General features: G+C 43.7%; 1 protein-coding gene across 1 annotated transcript in view; it reads right to left on the bottom strand.

The window, feature by feature from the left end:
- The window catches only part of Atp10b (ATPase phospholipid transporting 10B (putative)), a 235,076-nt gene that overhangs the window by 85,903 nt on the left and 125,995 nt on the right, over positions 1-23,178 (bottom strand). Inside the window, exons 4-6 of the mRNA XM_036198423.1 lie at positions 21,023-21,320; positions 19,314-19,508; positions 529-733 (exon numbers count right to left, since the gene is read on the bottom strand). Coding sequence (XP_036054316.1) covers positions 529-733; positions 19,314-19,508; positions 21,023-21,297 — 675 coding nt within the window. The 5' untranslated portion in view covers positions 21,298-21,320. The remainder of the gene's footprint in view (positions 1-528; positions 734-19,313; positions 19,509-21,022; positions 21,321-23,178) is intronic.

Below are 23,178 nucleotides of genomic sequence, written 5' to 3'. Positions count from 1 at the left end.
CCTGATGTTGTACACAGATATTTGTGTATCTACCTACCTACCTACACACACACACACACACACACACACACACACACACACACACACACACACACGGGGAAAATAACTACTTTTATCTTTTGGTGGTTAAGAAGGAGCCAAAAGAATGTTAAAGATGCATGCTCAGATCTGAGCTGGGCAGAATGAGCAGGCTAGGCTGAGCATAGAGGAGAGGGTTGGTTTCATTTGTAACTGAGCAGTTGTAGGACTTGGTTTTGAATACAAAGGTAGGTTGTCTAAGTGGATGAACTCAGTCATCACTTAAGAACTCATGTCTTCAGCAAGGTACAGACCCTTTTTTAGCCTCAGTTTCCCATCTGTGATGTGGACATGATAGTTATCCAGAGGGCTGCTGAGAGGAGTGAGTTTCTAAAGAGGCACCTGCTACCTTCACCCCTCTTCCTGCCAGTGTAGGTTCAGCTTCCCAAGAGATGAGCTTGCTTCTTGCCTCTGACCTCACCACATAAGATTATATAGAAAGTGCCTTACCTGCTGGGAGAAGCCCTTCACAACACGTCTTTGCTTGAGGTTGGTCTCTCCATCCAAGTTGGCAGTTTCCAGGTGGCAGACCCCACTGGGGTCTGAGGAGAAGAGGAGAAGGATGTCTGCTGGGATGATCTCATTGCACCGCATCTGGACAAAATCCCCCACACGCACATCCTGCCAGCGCTTCTGCACGTAGCTCTGCTCTTTTCTGGGGTGCAAAGAAGACAGGGGTCTTGGTGAGCTTTAAGATTCCTCAGTGTGCTAGTTTACATTAGATGCCAACTTGCCATAATCTAAAATCACCAAGGAAGGGTCTCTGTTGAGGAAATAGCTAGGTTAGGTTGGCCTGCAGGCATGTTTATAGGGGATTGTCTTGATTACTGGTTGACTCAGCCCAATGTGGGTGGTATCCTTCATTGGGTAGGGGTCTTGAGTGGTATGTGAGTAGAATGGAGAGGGCTTATTGAGTAGTGACTAAAGAGTGAGTAAGCCAGGATCTGGGCATGTATTTTCTCTCTGCTTTTGATTGTGGATGTGACACTTGAAGATCTTGCCTTGATGTCCTTTGCAATAATGGCCTGTATCCTGGAATTGTGAGCTAAATCAATTTCTCCCTCCCCTGAATTGCTTTTGGTCATGGTATATAAAATCCCATTAGCAACAGGTCTGTCCCTGGACCTATTTAGGATTTTGAACTATTACTAGCCGTTGACCAGGTGTTGTGCTGAGCCCTTCTTTTCTGGCAGGAAGAATACTTGAAGGGGAAGTTAACTGCACCATTATATTGCATGGCTCCTTATCACAGAAGACAGCGAAGGTACAAAGACCAGAGATAGAGAGAAAGCTGTTCTTGATTATGGGGAGCAGAGAGGCAGTAAAAGTGAGGATATTGGTCATTAAGAATGCATGGGACATTGATAAAAATGGAAAACTCTAGATACACTGAGCGCATTAGTAAGAAGATACCAGGGACTTTGACAGCATGGGACTCACAAGAACTGGGAAAGCAGAGGGTTGAGGAACTAGGAGGAAACAATAACCCCCCCCCCTATAATTTACCAAACTTAGATAATAGCAGTAGGAACTAAACTGCCAATTTCATGTTTACAGCACACTGAGTACTAGTGTCAACATTTTGTTCACTTACATGACAATTCATTGGTGTAGACATCATATGAATTTCACAAGAAACTAAGGGCCAAAAACATATTTTCCTCAAGTCTTATAAAACCCAAGCTGAAACCTGAGCTTGTATCCAGCTTGATATCAAAGCTCACAGCTTTCAGTGCTAGCCCCTTCCAGCTGTTATTACAGCCTCGACTCTCCCATCCCCTCCTTCCCAATAGGACATGCTGTTTACACAGAGCTCTCGTATCAGAAAGTCTTCGTTCCACCTGGCCAAGTATTTAACAAATTTTGCTCTCCTAAGTAATTCAGATGCTCATATTTTAGAAATATGAGCCTTTAGAAAACTCTTTGAAAATATCCCTCAGGGTCCTATAAAGTCTTTTGGTCATGCCAAGCCATATCTAACGTCCCACATGCCCTCAATTATTCCTTGGATCTGCAGTTTCAAGACATATCCTAAAGGTGTGGGCTCCTTTATAACTGCACTTCTAACATTCCCCTTTCAACCTGGGATTTGAAAACAGACCAATATTCCACATGTGGTCTTTTTATCAGAGCCTTGCTGGCTTGAAGCTGCTTTCTTTAAGTGTACCTGGGTCTTGGGAGACAGCTTATGTCTTTGCTATCTCCACACACAGTTGAGGCCTTCTGGGAGTGTTCCTGTTTCTGATGGAATCTGAGCTACCTGGGCATTACAAGGCCACATCTAAGAGATGTGAATGAAAGTACTTGAAGAGGATGAAGGGACTAGTATCTGCACATCTTGGGGATCTAGGGAGAATGTCAGCAAAGCCCTCCGAAAAACCTATTGTCTTTGTCATACATGGTCCCTGCAAAAGACTCCCCCAGCCTTTGAAATGAAGGCTCTTCCATCTGGAAGGCTAGAAGACATCATCAGTGAATATAGTCATTTAGAACATCAGGATTGGTGAGCAGCCTTCATCTGAAAGCTACCAAAGGATCTTTGGAAATGCAACATGGCTCTAGGAACCCAGTATAGTGACCCTAGTCTATCCATGGCAATTATGTCCACATGGCTCCTGAATGTGGACAGTCTCCCTGAGGCGGTTTATTAATATCTCTTTATTCTGTGATAAAGCAGTTTTCAGATTTCCATGCAACTTTTGATTATCACCATCTAAGAACCCACTGTACCCAACATCTCATCTTAAAAATGAAGAATAGGTACAACGCTACAAGCTCTAATCCATTGTATCATTTCACAGATGTGTTTTAAAATTTGTTCATTTGTATGTTTGGGGTAGATATTCATCCAACAAGATAGCCACAGCAACCCAGCCCTGGGATTGCCTAAGTGACTCTAGTAAACACACACAGACACACACACACACAGACACACACACACACACACACACACACAGGTCATGATGGGGAAACCTATAGAGACAACCGAATCAAGCTAGTGGGAACTCATGAACTTTAGACCAACAGCTGTTGGACCTACATGAGACTGGACTAGGCCCTCTGCATAAGGAAACAGCTGTGTAGCTTGATCTGTTTAAGGGGCCCCTGGCAGTAGGATCAGGAGCTACCCCTGGTACATGAGCTGGCCTTTTGGAGCCCAGTGCCTGTGGTAGGACACCTTGCACCACCTTGATGCAGAGGGAGGGCTTGGACCTGCCTCAACAGAATGTTTCAGGCTTTGCTGGCTTCCCATGGAAGGCCTTATGTTTTCACAGGTGGGGATGAGGGGGTGGATTGATGGGGGGAAGGGTAGGGGAGGAGTGGGAGGAGACATGAGAGGGGGATTTGTGGCTGGTATGTAAAAATGAATAAAAAATTTCTTAATAAAGGGGAAAAATAAAACATTTCAGAATGTGTAAAAAAAGCTATAGGATGGATTAAACACTCTGTCAAATCGACTTTCACAGGATGAAGGAGGGGTTTATTTGTTACTACTTTTTTCTTTTTGTTTCATTTTGAGAAAAAGCAAACAAATGATTCTTAAATATTATAGCAAACTTGCCCAAAGGAACAAAGAGTTCTCCCCTAGTTTATCTGTTTTTCCTTCTTCCTGGCCTTTGGGACTATAGGGAGTCAGTTGTTCGCTACAACCTCAACATTCCACCTGGTATGTGAGATCAGGTTTAGGGAGAACACCCTTGAATCTGAACATTGTCTGGATGGTCATCATTTTCAGAGCTCCTTTGTTCTGAAGGTTGTGGGAAGTATGTTAGCTGGGGTTGCTAGATTCAGAGCAAAGTCAGGCCAAGGCACCTCCATCAGTGAAAGCAAACCTGCTCTTCCCACTTCCCAAGTAGAGATCTCCACTGCGAAGTATGGGATATTGGTTGGGATAATGAAAGTTGGAAGGCCTTGGAGGTTGATATTAGGTGCATACACATTTAGGAATATATGTCTGAACTGGGATGGAATGGTACTTTGTCAAGCTTCATCCTGGTACAGGCATCTTCAGAATTGTGCTCTGCATCTTTGTGGTCCTCCTTGGATCCCAGTGAAGCTACCACCATCCTGGACAGTTGTTTCTATAGACCAATTCTTTCCTTAGACAGACAGGATAGGGAAGGGACATTCATGGTTATTCCGAGAGGCTTGCCTCTTTACCTCTGTAAAGCTGGCTTGCCACTACTCTGCCAACCCCTTCTTTTTTCTTCACTCTTTTTATGCTTGTAATTCTATTCTGTGGCTTGGGATCAGGTGACAGTGGCCTGCAAACAAAAACCCCAACATCCTCAACCTTCCCCCAATTCTAGAAAAGAGGGATCTGAGCAAATTGATGCTCAGGCTCTGGAGTGAGGTGTCTGGAACAAATTCCCAAAAACATTGTACTTCTCCAACAGGTCCATGCTACCTCCAGGAGTCCCTGGAGGGTGACTGGAGTACTGGAGCTATTAGTCTTCATTAAAAAAGTATTTGGGGTAATGGCGTTTAGTCTGAGTACATGGGACATTCCTTATTGGGTACATCAGTTGAGAAGTTTTATTTGTAGTGGTGTTATTTTATATAATGCTATGTTACAGTAACCTAACCCAGCTATGTGATAGGATGACAGGAATATTTTACTGGATCTTTAGGGACAGTTCTATTTCACACTTGGCTACTTTGCTCTGGTTGCTCAATGCTCTGGGGTACACTACATCACTTCATCTGTCAGCTGTATGTCTGAAGATCAGCCGAGGATGAATAGCCCAAGGGTGTCCAGCCAAGGGAGGTGAGAAGCAGCAGAATTTAGCTGAAGCATAAAAGTGGCATGCTTCTACATTGAGTGACACTCAGCTGTGACCAGCATCTGGCCAGAAGCCACCAGCAAGAGTCATTCCCTCATGAATATGGCCCACTTGGCACAGCTGCCCCAGGTGGATGCATGCACAGATTCTTGCCTTTCCCTCTGCTCAGTGAGTTTGCACCTGGGAACTCATTGCTATTTTAGCTTCCTGCAATGTTTGCTGCTGTTTGAAAATAAGAGAAATTCACATGGCTTAGGACACAGACTCCAGCTGGCAGATTCTACCTTCAGAAGAAATTAAGTGGTGCAGGGTTAAACAGCTTTCTGGGAAGAGATGGGCCTTTAAAAAGAGGTGAATAAACAGCAAGAGAGGTTCTTAACCAACAGTATGACATGCAGAAGTGAGAGAGGAGGAGGAGGAGAGGATGTTTAAGGCTCCATTTCTCCTGTAACTGGGCTCTATACATAGAGCTGTGGGGACTGGAGAGGACGAGACCTGTCAGGAGGATAAGCTGTCTTATAGAACTTAGGGTTGACAGATGACAGACTGACCTGGGATGTCTTTCAGCAAGCTTAAATACTAAGCCCACAATGTCCTAGGTGGTTATTTAGAGTGGTTAGGGACCACTGAGAAGATGAGGACAGTCCAGGGATTAAGAATGTGTCCGGGGGCTGGAGACATAGCTCAGTGATTGAATTCACACTGTTCTTGCAGGAGACCCAGGTTTGGTTTCTATCACCCATGTCTGGCAGCTCACAACCACCTATAATTACAGCTCCAGGGACTCTGACAACCTCCTCTATCCTGTGTAGGCACCTGCACTCATGTTACCATACCCAAAATACAGATACACAGACACATGCAAATAAAATGAAATAAAATCCTTTTTTTAAAAAAATGAGTTTGTTTGAATCCAAGTTTCATTGAGTATTGTCTGTAAAAACATAGTCAAACTATACAACTTCTCAGAACCTGTATCTCTTTTAAAATTATTTATTATTTATTTACTTATTCTTCTTTGATATATTATATCCCAATATCAGTTCCCCTCGCTCTTCTCCTCCCAGTCCCTCTCCCCACATGTCATAACAAGTTACGAGAAGATTAGGCATATACACTCAAATCAAGGTTGGACAAGGCAACCCAATAGGAGGAAAAGGATCCCAAGAGCAAGCAAAAGAGTCAGAGACAACCCCTGCTCCCATTCTTAGGAGTCCCATAAGAAGACCAAGCTACACAACCATAGCATATATGCAGAGGAGCTAGGTCTGAGCCATACAGACTCCCTGATTATTGCTCCAGTCTCTGTGAACCTCTTATGAGCCTAGGTTAGTTGAGTCTGTAGGTTTTCTTGTGGTGTCCTTGACCCCTCTGGATCCTACGATCCTTCCTCCCCTCTTACGCAGGTTCCCCAAGCTCCACCTAATATTTGGCTGTGGGTCTCTGCAACTGCTCCTATCAGTTGCTGGATGAACTCTCTCTGATGATTATGCTAGGCTCTGCTCTACAAATACAGCAGAATATCATTATGAATCATTTCATTGAGTATTTTTTTTTAATCAGTTATGTTTGGTTCTATCCTAGGTCTCTGGGCTGTCTAGCCTCTGGTTGTTGGCCCTGCAGAATCTGTATTTCCTTATCTGCATCACCTCACAGGGTTGTGGAATGAGAACTAAGGTATGATCCACAAGAGGACTGTGTTTAGGGCTTTGTACTTAGTGCTCATTATGCACAGCTTCCTTCATGTTGCTGAGAAAAATGATCATTTATGGTATAGCAAGGGCTTCTCACCCTTCTTGTGCCCTTTACCTTCTTCTTCATGCTACTTTTACCACAATTATACTCCATGGTAGACTGTATCTGTAGTTCTACCCTATTCTTCAGGTGAGGAAGCTGAGGCTGGGATAAGTGGAGAAGTCTGGCCAAGGTGCAGAGTGACAAATATGTTCTTTCCACTGCCTGTGGCTGACTCAGGCCTTCTTATAATGCCTGGTTGTTTGGGAAGTTGAATGTGGAGGTAGAGGTATATGGCAACATAGTTAGGAGCATTGGAGTCACTTGAGCTGCATTTTAAGGATGGTTCTAACATTTGCTTGTTATATAGCCTTGGACTATTACTTTTCTGTGTGTGTGTGTGTGTGTGTGTGTGTGTGTGTGTGTGTGTGTGTGTGTACACATGTGTTCATGTGCTTGCAGGTGCATATATTTGTGCATGTGTGTGTAGGTCAGAGTTCAACCTTCGTTGTCACTGCTTAAGTACTGTTTACCATATATTTTTGAGGAAGATTCTCCCATTGGCCTACAAGTTGTCACACAGGCTAGGCTCTATGTGCTGTGAACTTCTGTGATCCCCCTGTCTATGACTCCCCAGTTCTTGGATTATAAAAGTGCCACCATGCCAAGTATTTATGGGGCTTCTGGGGATCTGACTTGGGTCCTCATGCTTATAAGAAGCACTTCACTGAATGAGCTATCTTGCCAGCCCCTTCTTAACCTGACCCTCAGATTATTCCAATGGGACAAGGGACTTTAGGGAGATGTAGTTCAGAGTTTATCACACTGGTATTTATGGCTGCCAGCCTTCTCATTGTAGTGATTTCTAGGTTGGGGCAGAATGGAGCATTGTTGTAGAGACAGAGGACTAGATACTACAGTCATTGTCTATTTTATTAGCAGATACAAATGAGGTACAGAGTTTGGTGGCTGGAAGAAATGTCTGGTGAGAGGGAATATGGCTTGGAAAGGTTGGTGCGGTCTTAGTTCTTGACCTGGTCCCAGTAATTACACTGAGGCTGAAGGGGTACCAGTAAGACAGCCTAGAACTAGGGCAGGGGATGGACAGTACAGCTTTCTTCCTGCCTTACAATTCTTGATTGTCTTTACTTGCTTATTTGGCACAGACCACACAGGAGGAGTTTGTTAGACATAGAGGAGTTGGGGAAACTCTATAAAGGAGCAGCTGAGGAACAGGAACAAAGGGTGGTAGAGCCATGTCTGGGCTGGAGACGCTGGGGGAGTTTAGTGACATTCATCACACTAGAGATGCCCAGCTCCATCCAGGAGCACTGATGATTGGCATGAGAGGACCCAAATCATAAATCAATAGGTGGGAGCTGAGCATCCCTAACATTTGTGTCAGCAGCACCCTCTTCTTATCCAGAGGCTCCAGAAGCTTGGCCACACTGGGGTCCCATGTGTACACTAGGTGTTAAAGCTCCAGGCTCGGTGATGGTACCCATCTGTAACCTCACTGACTTTGTAGCTGCCACATTCAGAAAGAATAACTTAGAATAGATTATCATTAAGAGGTGTTGGTCACAGGCATACCATGCCTCACCAGATAGGGAGTCACAGGAGCCTTCCTGCAAGGCTATGGCCACTGGGTTATGAATAACCAGCCTCGGGGTGTCTGAGAGCACATAGCACATAGACATGAACTTTCTCTAACCTCAGCAGATCCAAATCCTACCTCTCTCTTTATACCCCCAGGCAGAGAACATCAGTGCTGCATGACTTGTTGGCATGCTGTTTGCATTTCTTGCCCCTATTGCTTTGTTGTTCCATGCACCTCTTATGTTCACTATGTGATAACCTTGCTGAGAGATGGGAAAGTCTACATTTATGTACCTAGAATTGGGTGAGCTGAGTACTTGTTAAATATGATGTGTTATAGGTTCATCTTGAATACTGTGGAAAGCTTTTGGAAGGCATTTTGACAATTAGTCATTACAGACCCCTCACTGAAGAATTCTAATAAAAATATGATCTCATATTATTGGCTGGCATGTATGGAATGCCCATAAAGAGCCCAGCACCAGACGTATGTGGCCATTTATCTGCCTAATTAGGAGACAACTTTTATTATTACCATTACCCCCTCTTTTTAGATGAGAAAAACAGGGCCTCAGAGGGGTTACCTAACTCAGTTTAAGGTCACACAGGCATGTCTAACAGGACCTGTGAGTTGCAGTGAGGGGCAGCATAGCTTAACAGGGAAGGGAATGGATGTTTTGTTTGGGAATGAGGTACATGGCAGATGAAGCAGAAGGTGACAGAGCCTAACTGAGGCTAATGAGAATGTGAGTGTCACCTTTTAGAGTCCTGAGCTCAGTAATGACAAGGCAGAGGCTATAAATCCTCCCTTGCTGATACACAAATCTTCTCTGATGACAAGGGTGGAGAGCTTCAGGGACACCTGAACTCTTGTTTTGTGACTCGCCTGCCTTTGGGGGACCTATTGTGGTCTCTCCTGAAACGACATGCTAAATTGGCCCAAGTGGTTTATGTTTATAGCCTTCTGTGAATACAGACAAGGCAGAAGGACTGGTGTGTGGATGGGAGACACTTGCAAGATGGACACTGGGTTTGCCAAGTGCAGAATAAAGACCTGGGGCATGGACACCATGGTCTGTTGGTCTGTGATCTCCAGGCTGTGGTAATTTTCATTAGTCATACTTCAAATGACCTGGAATGCTTCTCTACTGTCTGCATTGTTCAAATTCTCACCTGAGGCCTGTTTTTCTGTATGTTGGAGCTTGAAGTCAAGTTCCACAGATAAGGTTTTTTCCCCCTCTTCTCTCTTATATTTTCAAACTCCAGCCATTGGCCTTTCTTTTGTATTTTCTTGAGTCAAGTTCACAGTGATTGCTGGCTGTCAAGGTTCTGGAAGTCTCCTCAGTGGTATTTTAGCTAATACTATCTAAGTGATGCTGAATGCCAGACACATTACAAAGTATTTAGCAGTACATGCTAATGTACTAGCTTACTTAGTCCCAGAAGCAACCCCAGGTAGTTGTTTATGGGTGAAAGTAGGTTTATGATAGTATTTTGATGTCAGGATAGCTCTGAAAAAGCCTGAATTCTGCCCTGTTAATCCCTGTCGCTCCTTTTGGTTTTTTCAGAGAGTCACCATTTAGGAGAAATAAAGGCAAAATGTGGACCACCAGGAAGGCAGTGCACACAATTGATGCTCCCATGCTCAGAGCATCTTACAAGTTATTCTGGACCAAGTGTTGTAGGGTCTGGGCTAGGTGAGGACACAGTGGTCTTCCCTGAACCTGATACTCAGTGTGGGGATGCTCAGAAGTTGGAACAGAGGCTCAGGGATGCGGTCACTACATAGGACCAGATGGACAGCTCTGACCAAGTACAGATTTGATGGATGCATTCATTCAGGTCACTGTGAGGCCGTTTCCCCCTCTACTTCCCATCCTGTGGCCATGTGTTCTACAGTTTGTTTCTATTGCAATGCTATTTCCAAACCCTCTTGCATGTCTTCTGCCCACTTTCTCATGAAAGAGATCTTAGGCAGAATTATGGTCATCATTTCAAGGAGATGATAGCAGTTGGCACTATTATTGAGATGACTCTATTTAAATCATTAGATAATTAGCAAAACTATCAGCTTATCCATATCCTTAGGCTGTCCTACTTGGATGTAGGCAGGACAGACAACCATCCAAGCCAGGCTGAAGGCTCAACCAAGCTGCTAGCACCAGTGACTTCTCTCTTGAAGCATGTGGAGTTGCCTTGACATTAAAGCATCCACCTGATTTCCAGAAGGAAGACTCGTCATCTCCTGCTAGAAAGTCAAACGGAATGATAGGCCATTTGTAAAATGATAGGTCAGTCTGTAAAATGCCTACTATGTGAGCCTGAGGACCTGAGTTCAGGTAACCAGTCAGTAGCAGAGCTGATCATTGGCATTCATTGCTCAGCCAGCCTAGCCAATTGGTGAGCTCCAGGTTGAGAGAGAGAGAGAGAGAGAGAGAGAGAGAGAGAGAGAGAGAGAGAGAGAGAGAGACTGTCTCAAAAAATAAACAGGGGGAGCAGGGAGGGGCACAGGGGACAATCAAGGAAGACACCCAACATTGACCCGTGGAAAGCAAGTATATACATATACAAATACAAACCTGCATGGGCATGTGTTCATTCTAACATGTACATGTACTACACATGCATGCAAACACAGAGTAAAGGAAACCAGTTAAGTGTTCTCTCATTTCCTCCCAATTTTCAGGCATTTTATGGTACTTTCTGGTCTTTTTGAAAACCAACATGTGTATCCTTCAATTGACATATGACCAGACTATGAACTGAATGGTATGCCCTTAGCCTGACCAAGCCTTTCTCAGCCTGCCCCCTGAAAGGTCACCTCTTTGAGGAAGGCCTCCATTGGCCTTGACATTTCATGCTGGTAGATGAGTCCCTACCTTTCTATAGTACCATATTTCCTGCCCCCTTGTATACAGGGCACCAAAGTACATGGGGTGTTATAATTGTTTGTAAGCATCTCATGTACCCTGGACTGAAAGGCCCCTGAGGACACGCTGCCATGATGGTATCTATGCACCAATTAATATTTGCTGAACAGGAGCTGAAGAAGTGACTTTGTTTGGAAATGTGTGCCATTTGGGCACTAGTACTGAGGTTAGATCACCAGCACCACTCTAAAAAGGCAAGTGTGGTTGTTCCTGTCTGAAACCCTTGCATGGGTTGGACAGGCACAGGCATATTCCCAGAGTTTGATGGATAGCCTGTTAAGGCAGTAAGGGTTCAATGAGAGAACCCGTCTCAAAAATATGGAGTGAAGAGCAACAGAGGAAGACACTTGCTGTCAACCTCTGGCCTCCATAGACATACGTATGCATGTGCACACACGGACATATATTACACTACACACACGGGGGCGGGGACGAGAGAGAGAGAGAGAGAGAGAGAGAGAGAGAGAGAGAGAGAGAGAGAGAGAGAGAGAACATTTCAATTGGGAGACAAATCCCAATCCAATTCCCTTGGCTCACATTCCTCTTTCTGTACTGCCTGATTTCTGAATACAAATACAATTTCCCTAAGCTAGCTGGAAAAATACAAGTCTCTTGCTGGGTATGGTTTCTGGATTCATTAAACAGAGCCCTGGGAGAAGCTAAGCTAATACAATTCTGAAGCTAATCTCCCCTCCAAGTCATTCCATAAATCTGATTAATGGGTCACCTCTCGACCATAAGCACCGTTGCTATATTAAAAGAAAATGCTCTAACAGGATTGTAATTCTGTTAACAAGGCTTCTGCTGTTCACAAAAGCCATTTCCTCACAGTAGAAACGAGTCTAGACTGGATGATGCATGGGATTAGGTAGCGAGCAGAATTCTACGGGCCTTTGTGCCTAATTGCAAAAAAGAGAAAGGAAGAGAAGAGGCGCCAGTTTCACAGACGCCTGAATCAGAGGGAAGAGTTGGACACAGGCTTCTCCGTGTCCCTCAGAAAACAGCGTCACTTTCTCAAACTCTCGAGTTCTTTGTCTGATACCTTATCCTGTGTCACTGGTCTCTGGCAATGAGATAGGCCCCTTAGTATCCATTAGTTCAGATAATCATTAACACGCAAGTGGCATTTCTGGTTCTCCTGCCATGTCCCCCCCCCCCCCCCCAGAACCTGTGTACTTCAGAGTAAGAGAAACTTCAGGGGCATGTAGTGCAGGCATCTTAGCTAAACAGGTGGATAAAACTGGTGACTGGCTGTTGTAACTCAGGGTGGACTTTGTTCCATTTCAATTGGGGGACAAATCCCAGCCCAGTTCCCTCGGCTCACATTCCTCCTTCTGTACTGCATGATTTCTGAATACAAATACAATGTCCCAAGTGGGCTTTCTTTAGTGTGGAAACAACTGACCAAGAAATGGATTTAGCGGCAGTGCTGAGGGCATGGGAGCGGCCTCTGCAGAGTCAGTTTCCCTCTTTCTTGGAAGTTACTTTTGGGGTTATTTTTTTTCTTCCTGGAAAATATGGCTGGGCTCTTTGGATAGGGCTCTTACCTCAGGCATAACTTATTATCATAATCCTATTTCCTGCTGCCAGGGATTGGGTTGGGGTGGGCATGAGCTCTAATGGGGGTCACTGAGATGTGAGGGGGTTAGGAGTATGTTACCTCTCTTGACCTTCTATGAAGGCCACCAGAAACACCTTTCTTGGTCCCTTTGTGGGTTGTTAGAAGTAGCTCTGAGGGCTGGTCCTGCTGCGGCTCTCTCATTGCCATGGGTCACAACTGTCTGAGGGCTAGATGGCATAGACAGATACTAAATGCTAAGTCTGGGTCTAGAAGCGGCTTGGAGTACTAGGTCCTGGCTTACTGCAAGTCACCTGTGATAGCTTAAGCCATCATAATTCCTTATTGTGTAAATGTCTGTGACTGAGGTTTCTGCCACTGGCACGAGAAAACAGCTGAGCCAACACAGCACTAGACATTATGTTAGCGCATGCCATTATACCCAAGAACAACAGCATGGAGCTATACTCTGAATTATTTGGCTGTAAGTTCTGTTTGTTTCTTTCATTCTCCCAACAGTACATCTCCTAGGACCCATTAGCCTTATGAAAACAGAAATGGGAATGCAGGATTTGAAGTGACTCTCCCAGCCTATTTATTGATAGCTCAAGATCTGCCTAGAGGACAGGCAGCTGACTCCCAAACCTGCTTTCCCCTCAAGCTCACAGTCCCTTCTATCCAAAGACAGCCCTTTATTGAGGGGCTGACCTCAGAAGAACACAATTATTCTTTTTGCAAAGACTTCTGATTCCTTGGACATTCTAAGGTCAAGTATGAAAATTAGACACTCCCAGGCAGAGCAGAACTTCAGGTCAAACAAACAGAATCTGAAGAATTTGCATCGATTATGTCATTAGCAACCCTGGAAGAGGAGCAAAGGGCAGTTAAAGACTGCTGGAGGAAGGGGGATCAGATAACCAGGACTGTAGCCTCTGGTATGTGATTCTTATTCAAGTCAATAAGCCCCCAACCTGTGTTCGTGTATGCAATTCCACTTAAATGAGTGGGATGTCCCCCTCACAAGAATGAAAAAAGACATGAGACTAGGAGTGGGGTCTTTGGGAAGAAGGCATTCAAGAGGAAGAGGAGGGGGGTAGGAAAGGATGATGGGAAATGATCAAAATAATATCTATATATGTCATTTTATATATATGATCAAAGTAATACAAATATCTACGTGTGCATGAAATTGTAAAAGGAGAACTGAATTTGACATAATAAAGATGTAGCAATATTAGTTCCCCTAAGGAAGTCAGGTAACCCAGCCTACCCAGCATTGGGGCTGCATTTCCACTTAGAACAAAGCATGTTGTTAGCTGAGCAGCCAGCTCTGCTGGGAGGTGAACCCTTCTGGGCTTGACCCCCTGGAGGTTCCACCATCCCCAGCGCATGTATGCCAACACTAATTGCCTGTCTGGTCCCCATAGTCAATTATCTTGCTGTCATTGAAAAGAGTAAACTTTTCCACACTTAGGTACTAAAAGCATTTTTGAGCAACATGAAGTTTAATTGATTAATTCAAAGTGTACGGGTTTCTTTACAGGGTACCTTTGCTTTGTCAACCAAGAGCCATGGGTCATGAGGACCAGCAGCTATTTTGGGGCAGAATATCTTAAGAATATGTCCTTCTTAGTTATTCCATTGAATACCCCTTCAGAAACACTGAAACCCTTTTTTTTTTGTTCTTCCTGCCAGTGAGTGGTCAGGCTAACAACACCTTTTCTAAATTCTTTTTTTTTTTTTTTAAATTTTGAAACACATTCTCATGTAGCTCAAATTAGCTTTGAACTATGTATATGTATATGTATATGTATATGTAGGCAAGGTGGCTTTGAACTCCTGATTCTCCTGCCTCTCAGCCTTCCTGGGGCTGAGATTTCAGGCATGTGCAAGCAAACCTTATCTATTAGATATATTGAATAGATAATCATACTATTACTTATTCTAGATAGTTACTATCTTGTTTTCCCCAAGTTATTTTGAGAACAGAACAATAGGTCAGTCTGGCTTTCCGCACAGGTGAGCCTATGTTCTGATCAACATGGGGATTAGTGCCAAGAAGAGGTTCATTATTCTGGGATATTCTGGCAGAGCAGGAAGAACAGGACTCCCATTCCTCTGCAGGGGACCAGCTTCCTGCTCGCCTTTGTGCCGAGAACAACAAAGAAAGGCAGTAACAGAAGGCAAGGTGGGTGGGTTGGGGCCAGCGAAAAGGAAAATGAGTGCTTTCCCTGCAAGGAAAGACTTTCCGCTCAGGCAGCTATTCCTCCCTCTCGTTTCCATGGTCTGTCCCCATCTCAGCTATAGCTGACCTCTGTGCTCACAACATTCATGACAATTAGATCTAGCTGGGAAAGGAAAAACAAAAAACCAAAAAACTCTCAGATTACTTTTTCTAGACATGTAATTGTGGCCCTGCTAGCAAAGATAGCCAAAATTCAGTGTTCCTGAGTGGGGACCATGGCATTCTTTGTATGTCAAAGTCTCTCTGGAGGCTTCCCCTGGTGGTGGAGAACTTCCCTATTGGAACCTGGCTCCTAAACCCTTTCATAATCCAGTTCCAGTAGCTAAGCTTTCAAAGTAATTCCCTTTATTTCTGCCAGTGACCAGGGCAACAGAGAAACCTCTAAAGATGAAGTTGATCAACTTAGAGGGAATAAGACAACCTCAGGGGGATCTGAGGAAGAGGGGGGGGATGGAAAGGAGGGAGAGAGGGAGTGCGTGACCCAGTGAGGGAGGAAGGGAAGGAGGGAGGGAGGAAAGGGGCATAGAGGGAGCAAGAGAGGGAGAGAGGGAAAAAGAGGGAGAGAGAGGGAAAGAGAGGGAGAGAGACTGTGTGATTGAGAGAGACTGAGAAAATGAAAGATTTTCCCTGTTTAATAAGAAACTAAGCCTTATATCTCTAAGCAATTCAAACACACAGGGCTAACTGCTAGCTCACCCAACAAGCATCCTGCTACTCTTTTTCATGAACTCCCCTAGCTTTAATTCTGTCCTTTTCCCCCTACCAAATAAAAGCATGTCCCCATGAGCCCAGTTTGGCCATCTGGCCAAGGGAACTTTGCAAACTATCTGTATAATAAGATGATATTAAACAGTGTGGTCAGACCAGATCAACGCAGGCAGGCCTTGTTTTGTGGGAATATCAGAAATGAGCCTGGGGCAGTGAATAGCCCAGCAAATAGGAGTTTTGCTTTTTAAAAGTGATTGCAGCTCATATTTACACGTCTGACATCAACGCCAAGCATTTCCTAGGATTATTTTGTCTCGATCCCATGAACACATCAAGAATTGCTCTTGTTTTCTGAATTATGGCAGGCACAGGCCACCATGAACATTGGCACTGCTTGCCTAAGGCCATCACACATTTAGGACTGGAGACAGTGCTTAACCCTGGCTATGTCCTCGGGATCTCCTTCTGAGGCAAAGCTCCATCACTCCCCTGAAACACAGGTGCATTTCTCCTCCCAGAGTCAAACAGGACTAATCAGGGAAGGCAATTTATAGACCTATCCTCAAAGAAAATACTGTAAAATGACGACTTCCTAATTTGAAAAGCCTTCCTTAGTCCTCTTTAGCTTGTGGTTCCTGCTATAACAATGCCTCACTCTGGGCACTAAACACTTGACTGAGGTAAAGTCCTGGGAGCCCTTGTCACCAACCCTTCTGCCAGCAGACGCAGCAGTTAGAGGATGTTAGGCTGCACCAGTGAGACTTCCCCACAGCTCTTAGTTTTACCTGCTATAAACCAGGGCCTCTCGGTTATTGATGACTTTATCACATTTGTATCTCCGGAAGTCTTCCCAAGCATCCTTGATGGCAGTGACAGTCAGGATGACACAGACCGGAACCATGCTCACCTCTGGCTGGAATGCATTGACCACGGGGATGAAGTTCAGAATGGCAATGCCCACAAAGTAGAGATTGGCAAATCGGTGCAGCTGCTCAAAAAGGTTCTTGGGTATAAAGGACAACACTGTGTACTTGCTGGTCTTGACGTGGTTCCCACAGTAATGGCGGTTGGGGTTTTCTTTGTAGGGCCATCCTTCGAAAGGCAGGTTGGAGACCACGACCCTCTTCTTGTCTTCTTTCTTTTTCCGCCTCTTCCTCCCTTCCTTCCTCATTTCTGCTCAAGTCTACCTCTTCTTTTCTCATAATTTAATCTGCATCTTTCACTCACCTTCTGTGGTGAAAACTTCTTTCCAAACTAACAATTAAAAAAATGTTTTGTTTTGTTGAGAGAGAGAGAGAGAGAGAGAGAGAGAGAGAGAGAGAGAGAGGAGAGAAACAAGCCAGTCTGTAGTTTGCATGGGAGAACTCTGATCAGGAAGGAACGTGCAGGGAATGGGTGTGTGTCCAGGAGGCACTTCCTGCTGCCTGGCTGAGACTCCACCTGTGGAATGTAGGCAGCATCTACAGGTGCCATCCTGTCCTACACAGGTGCACTGATGTTGGGTCCTAAAGCCTACCAGGTTAAGAACCACAGCGGATTTTTAGCTGGGGTACTCTGCAGCTGTAACAGCAGCATACATGCCTTTATTTGTGTGACGTCACCTGACACCATCAAAAGAGCTTCTTAGGAAATTAGTTTCCTGTGATGCTCTAATCATCTCGGTGTCAAATTTTTGGACTCCTCGTCAAATCTTAATAATACAATGTCTATGAGGCTAAGAATATGAGGGCTTCTATGAGCTATATCAAGGTTTCTTAACTTCAGTCCCTATTTTTGACTAGATTGTGTGTGTGTGTGTGTGTGTGTGTGTGTGTGTGTGTGTGTGTGTTCTGTCTTGTGTATTTAAGATATGTAGTGGCATCCCCAGCTTCCATCCTCTAGATGCCAGTACTACCAACTGTCCCCACCTATCACCATGTGCTCACAGGGTGGTGGGGGAGGGAGGAGATGGGAGTCAGAATCACCTCCAGCTGAGAATCACCAAGTTAAGAAAACTCAATGTCTGAAAAAGTCCTAAGGAATCAAACTTTTCACTATCTACCTAAGGAAACTGCTACCACATACAGAAGTCTGGGTGTAAATATACATATGTAGTTTAAATGAACTTTCCTTATCTGAGCGGACTATGCTCCCTCCAGAGCTAAAGAAGATTCATCTAACTAAACCCCCAGCGTGAGGCATTAGGAACCCTCTTTTGAGTTGTTGGTCAGAGATTCCCAAAACATCGCAGGCTACTGCTAGATGGTGAATCCCTATTGGTGAAGACATCATGCGCTTTAGACACAGGGCCCAGGGATCCTTGAGCTGGAATTGACTTGCAAGACAGCTCCCTAAGGACTAGCTTTCATGATACCAGAAAGTGCCATTCTAGCTTCTAAGGGAGGGAAGCAACTAACAGTCCTACCTAACTCTAATACCTACGAACCACAACAATGACCAGTACGGCACAAATAACTTACCATGTAATAGTGGCATGCATATCTTGATAGTAACTAACAGCTCCATCATTGGATTAAGTCCAGCTCAACAAGAAGGAAATCATGCCCATTACCAGAAATGTAGCCAACTACCCAGGGCTAGTGACATCATGGATCTTGGAAGAGAACCTACAGCTGCCACTTTACTAGTCCAGCATAATCGCTAACTACACTATAAATATTTGTCTTTATATCCATATCTAAGTGTAGTCCTTATCCCTCATCAAGGAAACGTCTCTTTTCAACAGTTGGAGAACATTAAAGAAAACCATCACCAATCAAAACGTCTAGTCCCTACTGATATATCTACAAAACACTCCATCACCTAAGGCTCAAAGAACTTTGGAGAAAACGGAGTGGGAATATTGTAATAACCAGAGGATCAGGGAGTTTTCTGTGAGATTTGTGTCTCCTTGGAATGTCAGGAGCTAAACCCAGGAAATCTCATCAATATGATTGCCCAAACTTGAGCTGAATAAGAACAACAGATATGTTACCATGCACTGGAGAAATTCCATGAGACCTCAACTCTAGACAAAGAACTACAGGCAACTAAGGAATGCTAAGAGTAGGAAAAAATGATCTTCCCCTGGAAATATCACACCAACTGGCTCTCTAATACCTGAAAACATACATTAAGTAATATTATGCAGACTGAGCAGATTATATTTCAGAATATGTACATACACATACACATGTAACAATAATTAATGAGAATAATAGCAGTGAATTTTAAAAAGAGCAAGGGGAGGTATATGAAGGGGTTTGGAGGGAGATAAAAGAAGGGGGGAATGATGAAATTATATTATAATATTAAAAGATAAAAGCAGTAGTTTAAAAAAGATTAAAATGTCTTTTTTTTTAAAAAAAAAAAAAAAGAAAATATGAGGTTAGCTCAGTGGCTAAGGGTACCTGCCATCAAGTCTTATGACTTAAGTTCAGTATCCAGACTCCACATAGTGGAAGGGAGAACCAATTTCTGCAAGTTGTCCTTTGCCTCCATATGTGTGTAGTCTCTCTCCTCTCTCTCTCTCTCTCTCTCTCTCTCTCTCTCTCTCACACACACACACACACACACACACACACACACACACACACACAAGTTAAAAGCCGTATTGCAAGCAAAGATCAGTCCCTTAAATATGCTAATGAGTTTATTTAACCTGTTTGCACGAGAGACCAGCAGTAGAGTCCCCCTACCTTTCATATATTTGAATGCTGGCGCTGTTCATTTCTCTATCAAAGCGGTATCTTTTGAAGTCTTCTACGCCATCTTTGACCATGATGACAAACAGGACAACGGCCAATGGTAACATGGTGATTTCCCTGTGGAAGACTTCCATGGAGGGCATCCAGTTCAGAATCACCAGGAACAGGAAATAGAGGTTGGCCCACCTGGAGGGATAAGCAAGGTATGAGTGAAGACCCTGGAGGAGAAAAATGTACTCTTCCAATCGCTTCTTAGTTATTGGCTTTAGCCAAACCAATCACCTCTTTCAGTGCCAAGTTAAACAATGCAGTAAAGGATTTGAAGGCAAATGCTATAGATTTTGTAAAATCAATTTTTAAAATTACATTTATTTATTTTCTCTCTCTGTGTGTGCACAAGTGTACCTGTGCCATTTGCCATGGTGTGAATATGGAAGCTAGAGGACAATTTGCAGGAGTGAATTCTCTTCTTTCAACACATGGGTCCTAGGGATTGAACTCTGGTTATTAGTTTTGGTGGCAACCATCTTTACCTTCAGAACCATCTCACCAGCCTTGTCTCTGCTGTTTACTAATTCACTGACCTGCCTAAGTTTGTTTTTTCTTGTGCAAAGATAGCACATACTGTCTATTTTAAAGGGCTCTTAAACATTTTATGTGGCATAAAAATTGGTTTTGTGTATACTAAAGGGTTCTGAAGCATAACAGCTGATAAATATTAGTTACAAAATTCAATAGATTTTGTGATTATTTTAAGTATATATTTGATTTATAATTAATAACAATTTTTGTACATTGTTTGAAAAGAATGGATTCTACTTTCAAAGTTTTTAAGTGAATCTCATTTTTTTTTCCTGCCACAGTGCCTTTGCACATGAAACTATGTAAGCAGAAACATTCTCCTGGTTTCCTTCCCCTACTTCTTTGTTTTCATTCCTTTCTTTTAAAAAACTATGTGTGTGTGTGTGTTATATGTAATGTGTTCAACATGTATGTGGGTACACATGTTTGTGCAGGTGCATATACATGTGTGCATGCCAGATGTTGCCATTTGAAGTCTTATTCAATCACTCTCCACTTTACATAATGAGGCAGGGTCTCTTACTTGAAACCAGAGCTCACTGATTTCACTAATCTAAAGCCAGTTTTGCTCTGGGGCTCCCCAGTCTCCCTCTCCCAAGAACTGGGACTACAGGCAGGCAGCCTCACACTTGCCTAGCAACTTAGAGTGGTGCTGGGAACCTGAACTCTACTCTGGTCTTCACACTTGGCTCAGTGAACACTTTAGCCTCCAATACCCCTGTGAGTTATCTACCCAGGCATCTTTCTTCCCACCCAGTTATATCTGAATTGCTACTTCCTCAAGGAAGTCTTGTTGACAGTAGGTCAAATTCTCACTGGACAGCACCATATACCTCCCCTTGAAAGTATTCTTCCTAGTTACAGCTTTGAAGTAATTTAATAATTAGCACGTGTCTCATTCACTAGATGGTCCAATGAGTCCAGTATTTCTTTTTTCCTATGCATGCCTACCACCCAACACATGACATGGTAAGTCATCACTCGATTAGTGAGAGAAGCCTGTTTCATATATGCATTTGGATATTAAAGAGTGCTGCTTAGAGACCACCTTCTCTGAGTTTGGCTTAGTGGCAAACACTAGGCTGAGGTGTGGATAGTTGGGGGACCTAGCAACATACCTATGAAACTGCTCAAAGAGATTCTGGGGCAGGAAGGTGAGCAGTGTGTACTTGGTTGTGCGGATACTATTGCCTGGGTACCTCCTGGAGACCTTCTTCCAGTCCTGATGACACATGCCATTGTTGGGGTACACCACTCGCTGCTCTGTTGGATTGTAGCTCTGCTGGCCCAGTTCTGGAGAAAGCAGTGGTGTGCTTTCTGAAGGGGACTCGGGGAAGCCATTTTGGGTTTGCCATTTCCACCGGAGCCAAGGAAAGTCCAAGGAGAGAGTCATTTCCAGAAGCAGGTGACAATGGTCTGAAAACGCACAGGAAGTTGTGGTCAGGAGAGATGAGTGGAATACTGACACATGAAGTCACTATGCTAAGGAGGAAATCACAACATGGCATTTGTGTATGCAAGGTCCAATCTTAGAAAAATGCCAACAGTCCCTACCATGCATTTGTTTTAGGGTCAGATATATTAAACAACCAATAAAGTCAATCTACAACTAAACAGTGTTGTGAACGCAGGTAATAGAGGTGTAGTGGCAGGTGTTGATGACCTAGTTGGTGCTGTTATAGAAAAGCTAAAGGTTGGCCTGCAAGGATGGGATGCTAGAGGGCTAAATTTGAGCTCTGGTTCATTCTTAGTGGTAAATTTTTTCCCCATTTACCTTGTTCATCTTCAACATCCCCACATAAAAAGAAGAAAGAAGGGCTGGAGAGATGGCTTAGTGGTTAAGAACACTTGCTGCTCTTGCAGAGAAACTGGGTTCAGTTCCCAGCACTCATATCAGACAGCTTATGATTGTATGCAAATCCAGTTCCAGGGGATCTGATACTCTCTTTTTGGCTTTGTAGGCACTAGGCATGCATATAGTATACATACATGCATATGTACATTTCAGGCATGTACCCATACACATAAAATAAAAATAAACCTTTAAAAATGAGATCCCCCTGGCTCTGCCTCCCAAGTGCTGGGATTAAAGGCATGCACCACTACCACCCGGCTTATGAATTAGCTTTAAAAAAAATGAAGAAAGATATTCTTACCACCCTTTGCTCATGTGATTAATTTAAAGTTTTAAAATTTTTATTTATGTGTATGAGTGTTTTGCCAGCATGTCTGCTGTATACTACTGACATGTCTGGTGCCTATAGAGGTAGGAAGAAGGCACTGGATTTCCTGAAACTAGAACTGGAACTGGACTTACAGACAGTTGTTAGCTACTACATGGGTGCTAGGAGTTGAACATGGGTACTCTGGAAGCATAGTCAATATTCTTTACCCTGCCATGTAGGAACAAATTTGAGAGGAAAAAAAAATGGGTAGAACATAAAACTATGCTGGCATATTTTGAGGCAAAATTAGAGATGTTTACATTTTACTTTTAATTGATTTTCTAGAAAAGTAGCATACTGTGTAATTTTTCATCCATGTATGTCATCATGCTTTGTTGTAATGGGGTCCCCTCCTGCATGCTCTCTGTACTCACCCTCTTCTGGTCCACTCCTTCTCCCTTCATAGCTCCCTCCCCCAGTTTTCGTATCACATGTATTCCATTACCAAGAGCTCTTTTAATCCTTGGGATTTCTTTGGATGTAAGAATTTTAACCATGTAACATTTCAGAGCAGGGCATCAAGTGGATGGGACTGGGGGATGTGGCTCAATTGGCAGAGTGCTTACCTAGCAAGCACAAGGCATTGTATTCCATCACACATTTACCAGGTGTAGAGATGCACATCTGTAATCTCAGCACTCAGGAGATAGAGGCAGGGGGATCTGCCTGCCATCTTTCTCAACTACACAGCAACTTCAATGGCAACCTAGCAGGTTACATAAATCTCTCTCTCTCTCTCTCTCTCTCTCTCTCTCTCTCTCTCTCTCTCTCTCTGAGTATCTGTCTGTCTTTTTAGCCAAGACCCTTAAATGGGAACAGAAAGTGGAATAAGGCTGAAATATACTTTCCTAGGATACCTGGACATGAAGTGACTGGGCTGTGATGACCATTGCTGGCATCATAAACATGAGCATACCTCTGGGTGTGTCTGTGCCTCTGATAGCTCTGGCCTCAGTTAATGAATTAATTACTTGATTCATTTGTACCATGATAACATTATTGTGGGGTGGTGAAAAGTAGGAGGTGGGGCCTATTTGTAGGATAAAGTA

Source organism: Onychomys torridus, chromosome 8 (genome assembly GCF_903995425.1).
Source record: "Onychomys torridus chromosome 8, mOncTor1.1, whole genome shotgun sequence".
Classification (NCBI taxonomy): domain Eukaryota; kingdom Metazoa; phylum Chordata; class Mammalia; order Rodentia; family Cricetidae; genus Onychomys; species Onychomys torridus.
Note: the sequence above shows the minus strand (reverse complement) of the source record. Positions and strands in the feature narration are given on the sequence as shown.